Source organism: Lagenorhynchus albirostris, chromosome 5 (genome assembly GCF_949774975.1).
Source record: "Lagenorhynchus albirostris chromosome 5, mLagAlb1.1, whole genome shotgun sequence".
NCBI lineage: Eukaryota > Metazoa > Chordata > Mammalia > Artiodactyla > Delphinidae > Lagenorhynchus > Lagenorhynchus albirostris.
In genome coordinates this window covers 33,461,946-33,481,696 of record NC_083099.1, presented here as the reverse complement: position 1 = coordinate 33,481,696, position 19,751 = coordinate 33,461,946, and the positions used below count along the sequence as shown (strand labels likewise).

The 19,751-nt window shown below is 38.0% G+C and overlaps 1 protein-coding gene across 3 annotated transcripts in view; it reads right to left on the bottom strand.

Annotated features, from left to right (window-relative positions):
• Window positions 1-19,751, bottom strand: part of ACAD11 (acyl-CoA dehydrogenase family member 11) — an 89,181-nt gene that overhangs the window by 8,043 nt on the left and 61,387 nt on the right. For all 3 annotated transcript variants that reach the window (XR_009540658.1, XM_060149831.1, XM_060149832.1), the window contains 4 exons: window positions 16,874-16,940; window positions 16,161-16,246; window positions 13,086-13,157; window positions 12,035-12,189 (listed from right to left, as the gene is read on the bottom strand). Coding sequence is in view for 2 of the 3 variants with exons in the window: in XM_060149831.1 (XP_060005814.1) it covers window positions 12,035-12,189; window positions 13,086-13,157; window positions 16,161-16,246; window positions 16,874-16,940 (380 nt within the window). In the remaining variant the exon portion in view is untranslated. The remainder of the gene's footprint in view (window positions 1-12,034; window positions 12,190-13,085; window positions 13,158-16,160; window positions 16,247-16,873; window positions 16,941-19,751) is intronic.

The window sequence follows — 19,751 nt, the reverse complement described above, 5'->3', positions numbered from 1 at the left end:
AACCTGGAAATACCAAGGAGCACAGACAAAAATCAAACGAAGAACAGCCTCAACAAATACTGTCTTTAGCTGAAGGATTGGGAAGGGGCAGCTAGAAAGACAGAAAACTTAGAGAATAACCACTCTACCCAAGCCAATACTAAAAAAAAAAAGCACTGGCCCCACTCCTACTCATGCCAGCACAGACTTCCACCCTTGTGAGTGCTGAGATGAGGTACCTCAACACCCTTGCCAGGGTGGTATCAGACAGAGAGTGTCAAGTAAGGAGCAACACCAGGAACAAGTTCCCTCCCCTCTATGATGTCATTGGGGACCACTCAGTGATGAGAATGCACCCCTTTCCTCAGCTATCAGTGGAGGCTGAGTGGGAAGCTGTACTTCTACCTACCTCTGCCTGGCAGTAATGAGGTGCAACCCCTTCCTCTAACAGAGCAGTGTCAGAGAAACCCAGCTAAAATAGAAAGTTTAAATAAGATCCAGAATCTCATAACATAATATGAAAATGTCTAAGTTTTAACAAAAAAATCATTTGTCATGCCAAAACCCAGGAAGTCTCAAAATTTATGATGATGACAACTCTGAGATAACAGAAATGTTATAATTTCTGACAAAGATTTTAAAGCAACTATGATAAAAATGCTTCAATCAGTAAATAGAAACACAACTGAAACTAATGAGAAAACAGAAAGCCTCAGCAAAGGAACTTAAGTCTTAGTAATGAAATTACTAAGAAGAAATAAAGAAGAAAAAAATGGATATTTTGTAACTGAAAAATATAACCATTTAAATAAAAAGCTCAGTGGATGGGCTCAACAGCAGAATGGAGGGAACAAAGGGACAAATCAATGAACTGGAAGACAGGACAATAGCAATTGCCCAATCTGAACCACAGAGAGAAAACAGACCAAAAATTTTTTTTTAAAGAATAGCATTAAAATAAACAAATTAATTAATTAAAAAATTTTAAAAAGAGAATCTCAAGGAAAATTGAAAAATACACTGATGGGATTAATATGAAAATACAATACATAAAAATTTGTGGAATACAGGTAAAGCAGTGTTGAGAGGAAAATTTACAGCACTAAACACATAGATTAGAAAAGAGGAAATGTCTCACATCAATACTCCTTGCTACCGCACCAAGAACCTAGAAAAAAAGAGCAAAATAATTCTGAAGAAAGCAAAAGAAAAGATATGATAAATAGCAGAAATCAATAAAATTGAAAACAAAACAACAAAAAAAGAGAAAATCAACGAAACAAAGAACTTGTTAATGTTAAGTCATATCAATTATTATATTGTATAATTTTATATATTAATAATATATATTCTTTGAAAAGACCAGTAAAATTGACAGACCTCTAACAAGACAGACAAAGGAAAAGGAAGGTACAAATAACTAATTTCAGTAATGAAACAGGGTATCACTGAAGACCCTGCAGACATCAATAGGATAACAGGAGAATATTATGAACAACTCTAAACACATAAAATTGACAGCTTAGACAAAATGGATCACTTCCTCAAAAAATACAAACCACCACAATTCATTCAATATAAAATAGATAATGTGAATAACCCTATAACTATTAAGGAAACTGAACTGTAAATTAAAAACTACCCCCAGACCAAATCTCCAGGCCCAAATGGTTTCATTGGAGAACTCTACCAAATGTCTAAAGAAGAATTAACATAAATCTAGACAATCTGGTTTTCTTTAATTAACAATAATCTTTTGATGTTCAGACTACCTGCCCTTTGTTGCAAAACTCCTATATATCCTGGCTCCCTCCTAGGAACAGTTCTCTCAGGGTTACTTGAGATGCTGTCTCTCAGGCTTGAAGTCCTAAAAATTTCCACCAAGTAAAACATAACTCTCGGGACTTCCCTGGTGGGCCAGTGGGTTAGACTCTGTGCTCCCAATGCAGGGGGCCCATGATCAATCCCTGGTCGGGGAACTAGATCCCACATGCATGCATGCAGCAACTAAGAGTTCGCATGCCACAACTAAGAAGTCTGCCTGCTTCAACTAAGAACCCACGTGCCACAACTAAGAGAGTCCACATGCTGCAACTAAAGATCATGCATGCCACAACTAAGACCTGGAGCAGCCAAAATAAATAAATAAATAGTAAATTTTAAAAATAAATAAAACTTTCAAAAAAAATAAAAAGAATTATACATAATGACAAAGTAGGGTTTATTCTAAGGATGCAAAGGTAGTTTAGTATTGAAAATCGATCAATGTACTCCATCATATTAACAAACTGAAAAAAAATCACATGGTCATACAAATTAATGCAGAAAAATCATTTGACAAAATTCAACATTCATTCATGATAAAAACTCTCAGAAAACTAGTTATAGAGGGTAATTCAACTTAACAAAGAACATCTCCAAAAATCTGCAGCCAACATTATACATAATGTTCTACTAAGAAACTGGATCACTCATACACAGCTGGTGAGAATGAAAAATGGCATAGTCATTCTGGAAGACAGTTTGGTGGTTTCTTAAAAAACTAAACATGCAACTACCACATGACCCAGCAACTGCATTTTTAGGCATTTATACCAGAGAAATAAAGACTTAAGTTTATGCTAAAACCTATACTTGAATGTTTATAGCAGCTTTATTTGTAACAGCTCAAAACTGAAAAAAACCCAAATATCCCTCAACAGGTGAATAGTTAAACTGTGATAATCCACACCAAGGAATACTACTCAGCATATACATATACATATACATATACTCAGCATATACATATACATATACATATAACCTGGATAAATCTCCAAAGAATTATGCTGAATGAAAGAAAACAACCCCAAAAGTTTAAATACTGTATAATTTCTTTTCTGAAATGACAAAATTATAAAGATGAAGAACAGATTAGTGGTTGCCAGGAGTTAAGGAGGAAGGAGGGGTGAGAGTGAAATGGGTGCAGCTATAAAATGACAACATGAGGGCTCTCTGTGGTAATGGAAATGTTCTGTATCTTGACTATATTGATGACAATATCTTGGTTCTGATAATGTATTATCAGATACATTTGATAAGATGTTGCAACTGGGGGAAACTGGGTCAAAGTTACAAGGTTTCTCTCTGTATTATTTTTTTTTGAATTTTACTTATTTTTTTATACAGCAGGTTCTTATTAGTCATCCATTTTATACATATCAGTGTATACATGTCAATCCCAATCACCAAATTCATCACCCCTCCACCCCCAAACCCTGCCACTTTCCGCCTTCATGTCCATACATTTGTTCTGTACGTCTGTGTCTCAATTTCTGCCCTGAAAACCAGTTCATCTGTACCATTTTTCTAGGTTCCACATATGTGTGTTAATACACGATATTTGTTTTTCTCTTTCTGACTTACTTCACTCTGTGTGACAGTCTCTAGATCCATTCACGTCTCAACAAATGACCCAATTTCATTCCTTTTTATGGCAGAGTAATATTCCATTGTATATATGTACCACATCTTCTTTATCCATTCGTCTGTCGATGGGCATTTAGGTTGTTTCCATTACCTGCCTACTGTAAACAGTACTGCAACGAACATTGGGATGCATCTGTCTTTTCGAATTATGGTTTCCTCTGGGTATATGCCCAGTAGTGGGAATGCTGGATCATATGATAATTCTATTTTTAGTTCTTTGAGGAACCTCCATACTGTTCTCCATAGTGGCTGCATCAATTTACATTCCCACCAACAGGGCCAGAGGGTTCCCTTTTCTCCACACCCTCTCCAGCATTTGCTGTTTCTAGATTTTCTGATGACGCCCATTCTAACTGGTGTGAGGTGATACCTCACTGTAGTTTTGATTTGCATTTCTCTAATAATTAGTGATGTTGAGCAGCTTTTAACGTGCTTCTTGGCCATCTGTATGTCTTCTTTGGAGAAATGTCTATTTAGGTCTTCTGCCAATTTTTGGATGGGGTTGTTTTTTTCATACTGAGTTGCACGAGCTGCTTCTAAAATTGGAGGTTAATCCTTTGTCAGTTGCTTCATTTCCAAATATTTTCTCCCATTCCGAGGGTTGTCTTTTCATCTTACGATTTCCTTTGCTGTGCAAAAGCTTTTAAGTTTCATTAAGTACCATTTGTTTAGTTTTGTTTTTATTTCCATTTTTCTAGGAGGTGGGTCAGAAAGGATCTTGCTGTGATTTATGTCATAGAGTGTTCTGCCTATGTTTTCCTCTAAGAGTTTTATAGTGTCTGGCCTTATATTTAGGTCTTTAATCCATTTTGAGTTTATCTTTGTGTGTGGTGTTAAGGAGTGTCCTAATTTCATTCTTTTACATGTAGCTGTCCAGTTTTCCCAGCACCACTTATTGAAGAGGCTGTCTTTTCTCCATTGAATAATCTTGCTTCATTTATCAAAAATAAGGTGACCATATGTGCATGGGTTTATCTCTGGGCTTTGGATCCTGTTCCATTGATCTATGTTTCTGTTTTTGTGCCAGACCATACTGTCTTGATTACTGTAGTTTTGTAGTATAATCTGAAGTCAGGGAGCCTGATTCCTCCAGCTCCGTTTTTCTTACTCAAGATTGCTTTGGCTATTCAGGGTCCTTTGTGTTTCCATACAAATTGTGAAATTTTTTGTTCTAGTTCTGTGAAAAATGCCTGTTTGATAGGGATTGCATTGAATCTGTAGATTGCTTTGGGTAGTATAGTCATTTTCACAATGCTGATTCTTCCAATCCAAGAACATGGTATATCTCTCCATCTATTTGTATCATCTTTAATTTCTTTCATCAGTGTCTTATATTTTTCTGCATACAGCTCTTTTGTCTCCTAGGTAGGTTTATTCCTAGGTTTTTTTTTTTTTTTAGGTACATGGGCCTCTCACTGTTGTGGCCTCTCCCATTGTGTAGCACAGGCTCCGGACGCGCAGGCTCAGTGGCCATGGCTCATGGGCCTAGCTGCTCCGCAGCATGTGGGATCTTCCTGGACCGGGGCACAAACCTGTGTCCCCTGCATCGGCAGGTGGATTCTCAACCACTGCGCAACCAGGGAAGCCCTATTCCTAGGTATTTTATTCTTTTTGTTGCAATGGTAAATGGAAGTGTTTCCTTAATTTCACTTTCAGATTTTTTCATCATTAGTGTATAGGAATGCAAGAGATTTCCGTGCATTCATTTTGTATCCCGCTACTTTACCAGATTCATTGATTAGCTCTAGTAATTTTCTGGTAACATCTTTAGGATTCTCTATGTATAGCATCATGTCATCTGCAAACAGTGACAGCTTTACTTCTTTTACGATTTGGATTCCTTCTATTTCCTTTTCTTCTCTGATTGCTGTGGCTAAAACTTCCAAAACAATGTTGAATAATAGTGGTGAGAGTGGGCAACCTTGTCTTGTTCCTGATCTTAGTGTAAACGGTTTCAGTTTTTCACCATTGAGGATGATGTCGGCTGTGGGTTTGTTATATATGGCCTTTATTATGCTGAGGTAAGTTGTCTCTATGCCTACTTCCTGGAGGGTTTTTATCATAAATGGGTGTTGAATTTTTTCAAAAGCTTTTTCTACATCTATTGAGATTATCATATGGTTTTTCTTCTTCAATTTGTTAATATGGTGTATCACATTGAATGATTTGCATATATTGAAGAATCCTTGCATTCCTGGGATAAACCCCACTTGATCATGGTGTATGATCCTTTTAATGTGCTGTTGAAGTCTGTTTGCTAGTATTTTGTTGAGGGTTTTTGCATCTATGTTCATCAGTGATATTGGCCTGTAGTTTTCTTTCTTTGTGACATCTGTCTGGTTTTGGTATCAGGGTGATGGTGGCCTCGTAGAATGAGTTTGGGAGTGTTCATCCCTCTGCTATAGTTTGGAAGAGTTTGAGAAAGAAAGGTGTTAGCTCTTCTCTAAATTTTTGATAGAATTCGCCTGTGAAGCCATCTGATCCTGGGTTTTTGTTTGTTGGAAGACTTTTAATCACAGTTTAAATTTCAGTGCTTGTGATTTTTCTATTTATATTTTCTATTTCTTCCTGGTTCAATCTCAGAAGGTTGTGCTTTTCTAAGAATTTGTCCATTTCTTCCAGGTTGTCCATTTTTTGGCATAGAGTTGATTGTAGTAATCGCTTATGATCCTTTGTATCTCTGCAGTGTCAGCAGTTACTTCTCCTTTTTCATTTCTAATTTTATTGATTTGAGTCCTCTCCCTCTTTTTCTTGATGAGTCTGGCTAATGGTTTATCAATTTTGTTTATCTTCTCAAAGAACCAGCTTTGAGTTTTATTGATCTTTGCTATCGTTTCTTTCATTTATTTCTGATCTGATATTTATGATTTCTTTCCTTCTGCTAACTTTGGGGTTTTTTTGTTCTTCTTTCTCTAATTGCTTTAGGTGTAAGGTTAGGTTGTTTATTTGAGGTGTTTCTTGTTTTTGAAGATAGGATTGTATTGCTATAAACTTCCCTCTTAGAACTGCTTTTGCTGCATTGCATAGGTTTTGGGTCATCTGTTTTCATTTTCATTTGTTTGTAGGTATTTTTTGATTTCCTGTCTGATTTTTTCAGTGATCTCTTGGTTATTAAGTAGTGTATTGTTTAGCCTCCATGTGTTGTATTTTTTACAGCTTTTTTCCTGTAATTGATATCTAGTCTCATAATGTTGTAGTAGGAAAAGATACTTGATATGATTTCAATTTTCTTAAATTACCTGAGGCTTGATTTGTGACCCAAATATGATCCATCCTGGAGAAAATTCCATGAGAAGCTGAGAAGAAAGTGTGTTCTGTTGTTTTTGGATGGAATGTCCTATAAATATCAATTAAGTGCATCTTGTTTAATGTATCATTTAAAGCTTGTGTTTCCTTATTTATTTTAATCTTGGATGATCTGTCCATTGGTGAAAGTGGGGTGTTAAAGTCCCCTACTATGATTGTGTTACTGTCGATTTCCTCTTTTATGGCTGTTAGTATTTGCCTTATGTATTGAGGTGCTCCTATGTTGGGTGCATAAATATTTACAATTGTTATATCTTCTTCTTGGATTGATCTCTTGATCATTATGTAGTGTCTTTCTTTGTCTCTTGTAATAGTCTTTATTTTAAAGTCTATTTTGTCTGATATGAGGATTGCTACTCCAGCTTTCTGTTGATTTTCATTTGCATGTAATACCTTTTTCCATCCCCTCACTTTCAGTCTGTATGTGTCCCTAGATCTGAAGTGGGTCTCTTGTAGACAGCATATATAAGGGTTTTGTTTTTGTATCCTTTCAGCCAGTGTAGGGCTTTTGGTTGGAGCATTTAATCCATTTACATTTAAAGTAATTATTGATATATATGTTCCTATTCCCATTTTCTTAATTGTTTTGGGTTTGTTATTGTAGGTCTTTTCCTTCTCTTGAGTTTCCTGCCTAGAGAAGTTCCTGTAGCATTTGTTATAAAGCTGGTTTGGTGGTGCTGAGTTATGTTAGCTTTTGCTTGTCAGTAAAGGTTCTCCTTTGAATCTGAATGAGATCCTTGCTGGGTAGAGTAATCTTGGTTGTAGGTTTTTCCCTTTTATCACTTTAAATATGTACTGCCACTCCCTTCTGGCTTGCAGAGTTTCTGCTGAAGTATCAGCTGTTAACCTTATGGGGATTCCATTGTATGTTATTTGTTGTTTTTCCCTTGCTGCTTTTATTATGCTTTCTTTGTATTTAATTTTTGACAGTTTGATTAATATGTGTCCTGGCGTATTTCTCCTTGGATTTATCCTGTATGGGACTCTCTGTGCTTCCTGGACTTGATTAACTATTTCCTTTCCCATATTAGGGAATTTTCAACTATAATCTCTTCAAATATTTTCTCAGTCCCTTTCTTTTTCTCTTCTCCTTCTGGGACCCCTATAATTCAAATGTTGGTGCGTTTAATGTTGTCCCAGAGGTCTCTGAGACTGACCTCAATTCTTTTCATTCTTTTTTCTTTATTTGGCTCTGCAGTAGTTATTTCCATTATATTATCTTCCAGGTCACTTATCCATTCTTTTGCCTCAGTTATTCTGCTATTGAGTCCTTCTAGAGAATTTTAAATTTCATTTATTGTGTTGTTCATCATTGTTTGCTCTTAGGTTCTTCTAGATCCTTGTTAAATGTTTCTTGTATTTTCTCCATTCCATTTCCAAGATTTTGGATCATCTTTACTATCATTATTCTGAATTGTTTTTCAGGTAGACTGCCTATTTCCTCTTCATTTGTTTGGTCTGGTGGGTTTTTACCTTGCTCCTTAATCTGCTATGTATTTCTCTGTCTTCTCATTTTGCTTAACTTACTGGGTTTGGGGGTGTCCTTTTCACAGGCTGCAGGTTCGTAGTTCCTGTTGCTTTTGCTGTCTGCCCCCAGTGGCCAAGGTTGGTTCAGTGGGTTGTGTCAGGCTCCTGTTGGAGGGGACTACTGGCTGTGTTCTGGTGGATGAGGGTGGATCTTGTCTTTCTGGTGGGCAGGTCTGCCTCTGGTGGTGTGTTTTGTGGTGTCTGTGACCTTATCATGATTTTAGGCAGCCTCTCTGCTAATTGGTACGGTTTTGTTCCTGTCTTGCTAGTTGTTTGGCATAGGGTGTCCAACACTGTAGCTTGCTGGTTGTTGAGTGGAGTTGGGTCTTGGCGCTGAGATGGAGATCTCTGGGAGATTTTCACCATTTGATATTACATGGAGCTGGGAGGTCTCTAGTGGACCAATGTCCTGAATTCGGCTCTCCCACCTCAGAGGCACAGGTCTGACACCCGGTTGGAGCAGCAAGATCCTGTCATCCACATGGCTCAGAATAAAAGGGAGAAAAAAGGAAAATAAATAAATAAAATAATAAAATAAAAAATAATTATTGAAAATAAAAAAAAATTTAATAAAAAAAAAAAAGAAAGAAGAGAGCAACCAAACCTAAAAACAGAGCCACCAATGATAACAAGCACTAAAAACTATAGTGAAAAAAAAAAAAAAACCAAAACCCGGACAGATAGAACCCTAGGACAAATGGTAAAAGCAAAGATATACAGACAAAATCACACACAGAAACATATACATACACACTCCCAAAAAGAGAAAAGGGGAAAAAATATATATATATCATTGCTCCCAAAGTCCACCACCTCAATTTTGGGATGATTCATTGTCTATTCAGGAATTCCAGAGATGCAGGGTACATCAAGTTGATTGTGGAGATTTAATCCACTGCTCCTGAGGCTGCTGGGAGAGATTTCCCTTTCTCTTCTTTGTTCGCACAGCTCCTGGGGTTCACCTTTGGATTTTGCCCCGCCTCTGCATGTAGGTCACCTGAGGGCATCTGTTCTTTGCTTAGACAGGATGGGGTTAAAGGGGCAGCTGATTAGGGGGCTCTGGCTCACGCAGGCTGGGGGGAGGGAGGGGTACGGAACACGGGGTGAGCCTGCGGCGGCAGAGGCTGGTGTGACGTTGCAACAGCCTGAGGTGCGCCATGTGTTCTCCTGGGAAGTTGTCCCTGGATTACGGGACCCTGGCAGTGGCGGGCTGCACAGGCTCCCGGGAGGGGAGGTGTGGATGGTGACCTGTGCTTGCTCACAGGCTTCTTGGTGGTGGCAGCAGCAGCCTTAGCATCTCATGCCCATCCCTGGTGTCTGTGCTGATGCACCTGTTTCTGGAGCTCATTTAGTCGGTGGTCTTAATCCCCTCTCCTCGTGCACCGTGAAACAAAGAGGCAAGAAAATGTCTCTTGCCTCTTCGGCAGCTCCAGACTTTTTCCTGGACTCCCTCCTGGCTAGCTGTGGTGCACTAGCCCCTTCAGGCTGTGTTCACGCAGCGAACCCCAGTCCTCTCCCTGGGATCTGACCTCCGAAGCCCGAGCCTCAGCTCCCAGCCCTGCCCGCCCTGGCGGGTGAGCAGTCAAACCTCTCGGGCTGGTGAGTGCTGATCAGCACTGATCCTCCGTGCGGGAATCTCTCCGCTTTGCCCTCTGCACCCCTGTGGCTGCACTCTCCTCTGTGGCTCCGAAGATTCCTCTTCTGACACCTGCAGTCTCCACCCGCGAAGGGGCTTGCTAGTGTGTGAAAACCTTTCCTCCTTCACAGCTCCCTCCCACTGGTGCAGGTCCCGTCCCTATTCTTTTGTCTCTGTTTTTCTTTTTTCTTTTGCCCTACCCAGGTACGTGGGGAGTTTTTGGCCTTTTGGGAGGTCTGAGGTCTTCTGCCAGCATTTAGTAGGTGTTCTGTAGAAGTTGTTCCACATGTAGATGTATTTCTGATATATCTGTGGGGAGGAAGGTGACCTCCATGTCTTACTCTTCTGCCGTCTTGAAGCTCCTCCCAGGCAATCTTGAAAAGAGAAAAGTGTAAGAAGTGACAGTTGATGCCATGAGCAACTCTTTAGCTCCTACTCCAGCAGCATTGTGGAGTTGTGTCCATGGCCTCAAACATTAACATCTTCTTACCTCTTCCAATAGTGCCCATCTAACAGCTGAACACTTGCTCTCAAAGTTAACTAAAGGGGTTCTTCCACAAATTATTCCTAGGTATGTGCCATAAAGCAGGCTGTTATTTTTCCATAAGAACAATGTTACAACTAAATCATAGATATGCTGAATAATATTTCATAAAAAAGCAAACATGGCCTATAGGAATTCAAGGTAAAAAATATACTGCAAAATTTTTATGATTGTCACAAATGTACCTTACAAGGGGTTGTAAAGTACATTTGTGACAATCTTATAAAATGTACTAAAATACACATGTCCGGCAAACATGACTAGCAAGGTTCTCTAGAACACAATTTTATTACTACAAGTTTGACCTAACACTACATGCTAGCAATCATAAGTATTAAATATTTAATAATAATTTTTCTTGCCTCCTTAAAATTTACAAGGGCTTTTGGGGAGATGATTTGGATATCTCATTTCTCTGAAAAAGTTTTCTATTTCAGCTTAAAAGCTCCCTTCAACATTTCTTATAAGGAAGGAAGTCTGAAATGATAGCGTCTTTTCCTCTTTTTAAAAAAAAATAAATTTATTCAATTATTTATTTTTAGTTGCATTGGGTCTTTGTTGCTGTGTGCGGATTTTTCTCTAGTTGCAGCGAGTGGGGGCTACTCTTCATTGTAGCGCACAGGCTTCTCATTGCAGTGGCTTTTCTTGTTTTAGAGCACAGGCTCTAGGTGCGTGGGCTTCAGTAGTTGTGGCTCACAGGCTCAGTAGCTGTGGCTTGTGGGCTCTAGAACGCAGGCTCAGTAGTTGTGGCACACGGGCTTAGTTGCTCCATGGCATGTGGGATCTTCCCGGACCAGGGTTCGAATTTGTGTCCCCTGCATTGGCATGCAGATTCTTAACCACTGCGCTACCAGGGAAGTACCATCTCTTTTTCTCTTGATAAATATTGTCTAATTTGGATTGTAGTGCCCAGATGTAACTATATTGTTTACTGTACTTTGTAAACAACAGACTCAGTAGTACATAATTTAGAGACGAGAATTCAAAATATCATGAACATCCCACCAAATGCTGATCCCATTTCTACTTGCATTTCTCCATTGACAGGAATCTCACTTCTTTTTAAAGCAGTCCATTCCATTTTTATCTCTCTCTTATTTCACTGAGTTTTAGGCTATTTTCCTATATCTCTCCACTTATCTGTCCTAATTCCTTCCAGAAAGCCAAAGGACAAGGCTTTCTTCCTCCTTACAACAGCCCTCTCATGTCCACTACTACTGGAGGGCTAGTAGTAGTGGACATGTACAGAGGGCTAGTACAGAGGGCTAGACACTAGTACAGAAGGCTACTGTACGAGGTTCTCTAGAGAACGAGAGTCTGGGAAAGTTGAAGGAATTGTCCACACTCTGTGTGCTGAGGTGTTGAAGCACTTAAAGAGTTATTTAATCGTTCACAAAGATAACTACCTCTGGTCAGACTATATTTAAATTCAGACATAAATATGTTTTGTGGAAAACATATTTTCTCCTTGTTTATGCAGAGGAAATCTCTTGCTGACCAAGTAATGCTGTTTTGGTTCAAGGTTAGTGTAGTACACTGGGCTACAATAAATTCAAATAAGTAATTATCCTTACATGTGAATACAGTTTCTTCTTAAAGGCCACCCTTTGTTTTGCCCGTTCACACATGATCTGCAAAGCACGTTCAGCCAAACCTATTGTTCTCATACAGTGGTGGATTCTGCCAGGTCCAAGGCGGCCTTGGGCAATTTCAAATCCCCTACCTTCACCTGTGAGAAAGAAAGGATAACATGACCACAGCCTATTTCTTTTGTTATTTACACAAATCCTGAGAAACTAATGAGATGCCCTCAATAAAAATGGCATTCCAGTAGGAAAAAAGTCAGTTCTGTAATAAGGTTCACTATACCTTTATGGAACTTTGATTTCTATGTATTTTAAACCACCATCATGAAAAACTTGGATCAAATTTAAGAACTGTCTTTTGAGTACCTACTCTGCATAAGTTGTTTTGTTAGTGCTGCAATGGTTACAAATGTAGATAAGACACAGACCCGAGTTTAGAACCTAGAAGAGGGGCAAGGATGCTAGGGATAAGGGATATGGAGAGGGACAAGAAAGGCAAAGGAGGGAGATGCTGTCTCTTCATCATGGTAACCTTAGGGCCTGGCAGGATCAGGGGCTTGTTGAGTGGATGAGATGAGGAATACAAGAACCTTCCTGAAAGAGGTGGCATCAGAGGTGTTTCCTGAAGGTTGAGTAGGATTCCAACAAGCAAGAGGATGGAGCCATTCTAGGCATACAGTATTCAAAGTTATTTATGCTTCTAATGTGTATATGACTTGAATTCAGAAAGTACTAAGGTTTTAGTAAAACAAGTAGAGGCTTGAAGATCACATTTTAGGAAAAAGTGTGTTGCTCTGAATTGTATAATTTTTGTATTTAGCTGTGTTTTCAACTGATGTGACACCACATCAAATACTTAAATAAAACCTTATTATTCCATGAAGAAAATCCACCAAAGGAAAAAATTTTCCTTTATAAATGGAGTAAATAAGAGGCGAAAGTATCTAAATTATGGTATACTTCGTATCTTTTCCAGATTTAGACCTGAAAATATTTTAAAACAAAATAATAGAGAATCATTTTTCCAAACTTATCTCACCTAGTATTAGATTGGTGGCAGGAACTCGCACTTGATTAAAATGGATCTCAAAATGTCCTCCATGGAAATTGTCTATAAAATAGAGAATAAAATTTTCAAAAGCAAAATGAATTGACCATAAAACAGTCACAGATAATTAATCTATTGAAATATAATTACTCAAAGATAGTGGAATTTAAAGGCCATAATGTCATACATTCCTAGGTAGACCAGAGCCCTGAACCCCCAGCACTGTGTAGGCCAGAAAACTTATCAACTGTTTTAGAAATTTTAAGAGATTTTAGATATCATTTCATCAAGAGGTTTCTGAACTCATTCTCTGAAGTTGTAGAGCTATGAAAAAGGAAGACGGCTCCACAGCTCCGATCAGACTATTTTATTATTGTTTTATTATTGCTTCTTCTTTGAAATTTTTTATATATGGGCTTCCAAAGAAAATTCTGCTCGGAAAAAAAAAGTTCCAATGGTTCAAAAATTGAAAGTGAATAAAGTAATTTAAATTTCTGATTTGACCATTGTGGAAACCAATGCCTGATGATGTGAAGAACCTGTTTGAAGGGACAGAGCAGGTTCAGCATTAGAGACAAAGCTGAGGCTGGGCCTTCAGGTATGTTTGCTCCCAGTCTAGGCTTGTTCACTGTGTGTTTGCCTCTTGAAAATGCTGGCATGTGACTGAGATTGGGAACACATTCACATTTTGTCTTTATATCACCCCTCCTCCCTGCCAAATTCTTCAGATAATCTCATGCTAACTCCACACCCTTTCCCAGTCAGAATAGATATTAATAATCAATTATGTCCACACTGTTTCCTTTGGTCTTGGCACAGGGAGTTGGAGAGGTGCTGGTGAAATTGTCATACTGAAATTTCAAACATAGGCTCTACAATGGAGGGTATCTGTAGCCAACCAACATTATAAACTCATTTTGGTGGTCTTTCAGGCTGTTGCTCTGCAACCCAGTGACTTCCCATGCACAGTTTGCTCCAGTGAGCTTGTTTATCCCCATCTTGCCAACACTTTTCTTTTCTTTATAATTCAATCCTTTTTTTTTTAGTTAATTTTTATTGGAGTATAATTGCTTTACAATGTTGTATTAGTTTCTACTGTACAGCAAAATTAATCAGCTACACATATCCCCTCTTTTTTGGATTTCCTTGCCACTTAGGTTATCACGTGCATTAAGCAGAGTTCCCTGGGCTATACAATATGTTCTCATTAGTTGTCTATTTTATACATAGTATCAATAGTGTATATGTGTCAATCCCAATCTCCCAATTCCTCCCCCCTCCCTCCTCCCCCCTCCCTTGGTATCCATACATTTGTTCTCTATGTCTGTGTCTCCATTTCTGCTTTGCAAATAAGATCATCTATACCATTTTTCTAGATTCCACATATATGCATTAATATACAATATTTGTTTTTCTGACTTACTTCACTCTGTATGACACTCTCTAGGTCCATCCACATCTCTACAAATGACCCAATTTCATTCCTTTTTATGGCTGAGTAATATTCCATTGTATATATGTACCACATCTTTTTTATCCATTCATCTGTTGATGGAAATTTAGGTTGCTTCCATGTCCTGGCTATTGTAAATAGTGCTGCAATGAACACTGGGGTGCATGTGTCTTTTTGAATTATGGTTTTCTCAGAGTATATGCCCAGGAGTGGGATTGCTGTGTCATATGGTAGTTGTAGTTTTAGTTTTTTAAGCAACCTCCATACTGTTCTCCATAGTGGCTGTATCAATTTACATTCCCACCGACAGTGCAGGAGGGGTTCCCTTTGCTCCACACCCTCTCCAGCATTTACTGTTTGTAGATATTTTGATGGTGGCCATTCTGACAAGTGTGAGGTGATACCTCATTGTAGTTTTGATTTGCTTTTCTCTAATAATCAGTGTTGGGCATCTTTTCATGTTTGCCAACACACTTAACCTGTGGGTGCATTCTCCAGCTGCAGCCTACAGAAAGTGATGATGCCAAATGTTCCATAAAACTGCAAGTCTTATATCCACTACTTGAGTATTTTCATTAGCCACTTTCAACAATAAACAGAAAGCCAGCATCACCACAAAACCTGAAGTTCAGTAAACTTTTTCATAACATTTATCACTGGCTGACAGCTATATAACTTCTTATTTACATGTTTGTATTTATTCTCTGTCTCCTTCCCCCAGCATGTAAGCTCCACAAGGGCAGAGATCTTGGTCTACTGTGTTCACTAATGTATTTTAAGTACCTGGAACGGTGCTCAGCACTCAACAAATACTTGCTGAGTGAGCAACCTGATTGGCAAGGAAACAGTGAACGTGAGCCTGAGCAAAAGTATCCTTGCTTCTTAGAAATTCCACCCAAGGACAGAAGGAAGGAAAAGTTTTGCATTCAAATCAGTCAAAACCCATTGCTTATTAATAGCTCTTGAGGTTGATTGACTAAGAAAGCTAAACTTGAAAACAAAAATGAATGTTACTATGGGTTACCTAGATTTAATTTTCCAGGTGTATTTCATTAATCTATTCTCCTGGATGATGAAGAGAAGACTGGCAGACAGAGTCATTATTCCTTGAATACTAGTCTGCCCTTTCCCAAAAGCAAACAAAACGTGGTAGAATGCTGCACCACCTCTCTTTTTATTTGTTCTATTCTGAACTCCACTCGTATTTTTATTAAGCGTCAAAAAATTTCTAAAAACCCATCTTGTGCATTAAAATGCTATCTGGGGACTTCCCTGGTGGTCCAGTGGTTAAGAATCCACCTTCCAATGCAGGGGACATGGGTTTGATCCCTGGTCAGGGAACTAAGATCCCACATGCTGCGGGGCAACTAAGCCCACGTGCCGCAACTACTAAGCCTGCGCTCTCTAGAGCCTGCGCACCACAACTAGAGAGCCTGACCACTGCAACGAAAGATCCCACATGCCGCAATGAAGATCCTGTGTGCCACAACTAAGACCTGATGCAGCCAAATAAATAAATATTTTAAAAAAAATGCTATTTAGTCCCTTCAGTGTTACTGCATATTCTAGTCCTCCTGCTTGCAAATACAAGGACAGGTTGACTGAGTACTTACCCAGGTAGCCAAAAACAGACAAGGGCCTTATTACTTCTACTCCAGGTGTGTTGATGGGAACAAGAATCATGCTGTGTTGTTTGTGTCTGGTCAAAAGAAAAACAGATGTTAGGAAAAGTGTGCTAAGTGGAAAAATAAAACAGATGTTAGGCAGAGTCTCAACTGTCATTTTTTCATTGTTGTTATCATGTAATTATGTAAGCAATGATGTCTGGAATGGGAACTGTGTAAAAAACATACATTAAGTACATTCAGATGCAGGCTGTGATCTGGAACAATGATGATTTTAAAATATGTGAAAGTTATTTAACTGAGGCTTCTCATTGCTCAAAGTGGTAACTGGCAACTGATGTTCAATACACTAAACATTTCAAAACTATTGCCTTGGATCTAAATGTCTAACTTACAAACAGTTTTGAAAAATTTTATATATCTTATAATCTGATCCAAACAGCTTTGAGGATTCAGCAACACTTTTAATACAGGAAATTCCACAGTGAAGAATGTACAGTAACACTCCCTAAAACGTTTTCTAAATACATGTTTTAGCAAAATAATTGTGAAATACAAACATGTGACATTTAATGTCATAATATATTTTATATTATTATGATTTGTGAGCCCAAATGGTGCGTTTTAAGTAAATTAAGTGGATACAGAGAAAGACCTACTCTTATTCCTCATAGATTTCTCAATCACTATTGTTTTATTACCTGGTTACACAGTTATTGTTACTTTTTCCCATAACAATTGCAATTTTGCACTTTGGATTCCCAGCTCCTAAAACCAGAGAGAAAATGAGAACAATACATCATAAAAAGAAATTTTTAGCCTGACATTTCACCGTAAAAGTTCTAATCTTTCTAAGTTTACCTCTGGGAAAACAAACAAACAAACATACAGGAAGAAAACCCTTAATTCATTAAAAAAAATAATGCTATGTACAAAACTGTATATCACCCAAGAAAAATCACTAGCCAAGGCCAAGAATGGACTTCTCAATGAGAGCTGCTGCATGAAAATAACCAGAAGTCAAAGAAGCCATGAGGGACTTCCCCGGTGGCGCAGTGGTTGAGAGTCCACCTGCCGATGCAGGGGGCGCGGGTTCGTGCCCTGGTCTGGGAGGATCCCATGTGCCGTGGAGCAGCTGGGCCTGTGGGCCGTGGCCGCTGGGCCTGCGCATCCGGAGCCTGTGCTCCGCGGCGGGAAAGGCCACAGCAGTGAAAGGCCCGTGTACCGCAAAAAGAAAATAAAAATAAATAAATAAAGAAGCCGTGAAAGAACTGCAGCCCTTAAGACAAAATGACAGCTCTCCCATTCATACCATTTCAGACATCAGCATGCTAGAAAGGTTGTGAACTTCTTCTAGCATATTTCCTCCTGTTTAGATACCATCTTTTCTGACATATGGACAAGAAGTACTAAAACTCATGATATTTACTCCCCAACCAGTGACTGAGAAAGACCTAATTTCCCCAGCCATGGGGCTGGGTGAGGGTGAGTCTATTTGAGGATTTCAGTACCCATCCCAGATTACATCATTTGCCCTAGTTATGCTATGGAGTAGCTGAAGATGGTTTACTTGGAGCTGTCCACATATATGAGGCTCTGATTCCACCTTCAGTAAGCCTAGGTTTTCATTCATTGATTTATTAAGGGTTAAAATTTGAAAATATAAAGCTATTTTCATTTTAATGTAAACTTTTATTTAACTACAGTTTAAGGTCTATGGCAATTCCCCAAAGGGGCCTTCTTGCAAAAAGTAAGTTTCATTTTCACCAGTCTAAGCACCTAGTGCCTCAGGGAAACTACCATTTAACTGGTGTTCTAATTATAAGACTGCAAGCAACTGGGTCAGATTAAGTTAAACACATAACTTCTTATAAAAAGTGGTTTTAGGAGATGTGAAATCATATAAAGATAAAATCTGAAAGAAGATTTCAGAACATCAGGATGATTCAAATGGTAGATGATAATACTTAAATTACACTGTGCATCTTAACTGAAATTTCTTATCTGAAAACACTGGGCTGGGGGAATTTTTTTTACCCTTGATTCGTCCTGGCTCTGCAATAATATGTAATCATGCTTTGATTCTTAGCTAGAAATTATTGAGAAAAGAGTCTTTTCCAGAAAGGCTTACTTTTAATTTTTCAACTGGATATTTTTCTACTTGGGGTTTTTGAGCTTTTACTCGTAGGAAGACTTGAGGCCCTTAGGCTGAAGAGTCAGGCCACTTGCCCCATATAACACAGTGTCTCCTTGGTGGGTGTACTTCTGAAAATCAGATTAGGACATAATGGTATGACTTGGGGTTCATTTTCATTACAGATCTTTTCTTTGTCTACTTTCTATCCTGGTAATCAAGAACATTTTGGGTAAATCTTTTAAGGTTTCATGGATTTTAATTCTAGATAAACAGAAGCTGAATCCTTCAAAAGTAAAATCTTCTCTACAATTCCCTCAAACCCTAACCAAAAGCCATCTTTTTCCAATTCTATATTTCTCTCTAATATTTCCCAATAGTATTTCTTGTCTTGTTCTTTCTATCATAAAAAATTGTTGTCACAGCTTTATGTAAGTGCCCAACAGATTTCAGATATCAGGTAAATTTTGAAGAAACTCAAGAAACAAGGCAAATAATTATTTAATTCTGCTTTGCTCAATCTAATATGGAAAACAATTCAGATTCTTAAAAGATAAAACTTCTAAATTGGCTCTCCTTTTTGGGGTCATTAAGTAGAGGAAGTAAGGGTGAATATATAAGCTGTAAATTTTGAAATATTTTGATTTAACCTTGATGTTTCAGAAAATGGGAAAACTCTCTCACAAATATATCATCTCATCTTAGCTACAAGCATAATTTGGCAGGTGCAGCAACAGAAATGTCCTTCTTCTAAAGGGAGTTTTTGCTCTCATGTTATTTTAGTTAATGAACAGGATACCAAATGTCATAAATTAAATATATTAAAGGAAATCTGAATAGACCAGAAAACATCTAAATATATCTGCTGTGTCACAGGCCTTCATGAATGAAAACAGATGGCATAGATAAGATAATTTTGTTTTTAATCCAGACTCTGTGGTATTTCAAGACTGTTTAAGTGCCAGGATTAAGTCAGGCTGAAAAGGACATTTTACTGATATTTGCTGATGAGTTTTAATTTCACAGGCTCTTACAACCACATGGTTATCAAACAAAATCATTCTCTAACACAAGGAAAGATGACAGGTAGAGAAAAACATGACTATTGGGTATGGATATGGTCTGTAACAATAAAAAAAAGTGATATAAACAATAATATAATGTGAAGTGCAGTTAGCTATGTACAAAGTCTCAAGGTTATTTCTTCTACCAACATTGAACTTCTAAGGTGAAATACTTAAACTTCATTTGGTCTTAGCATTAATACTTAGTTTTAATTCAAATACGAATAAAAAACCAATATGAGTTAAGTAACATTTTAAAATGAAATTTCCACTTGTTAAAAAAAAGAAAAAATTTATCATTCAGTTAAAAAAAAAACAATCTCATGTGTGCCTTTGGAATATGTGCTATTATTAATAGGGGAAACAACCTTTGAAATTCAC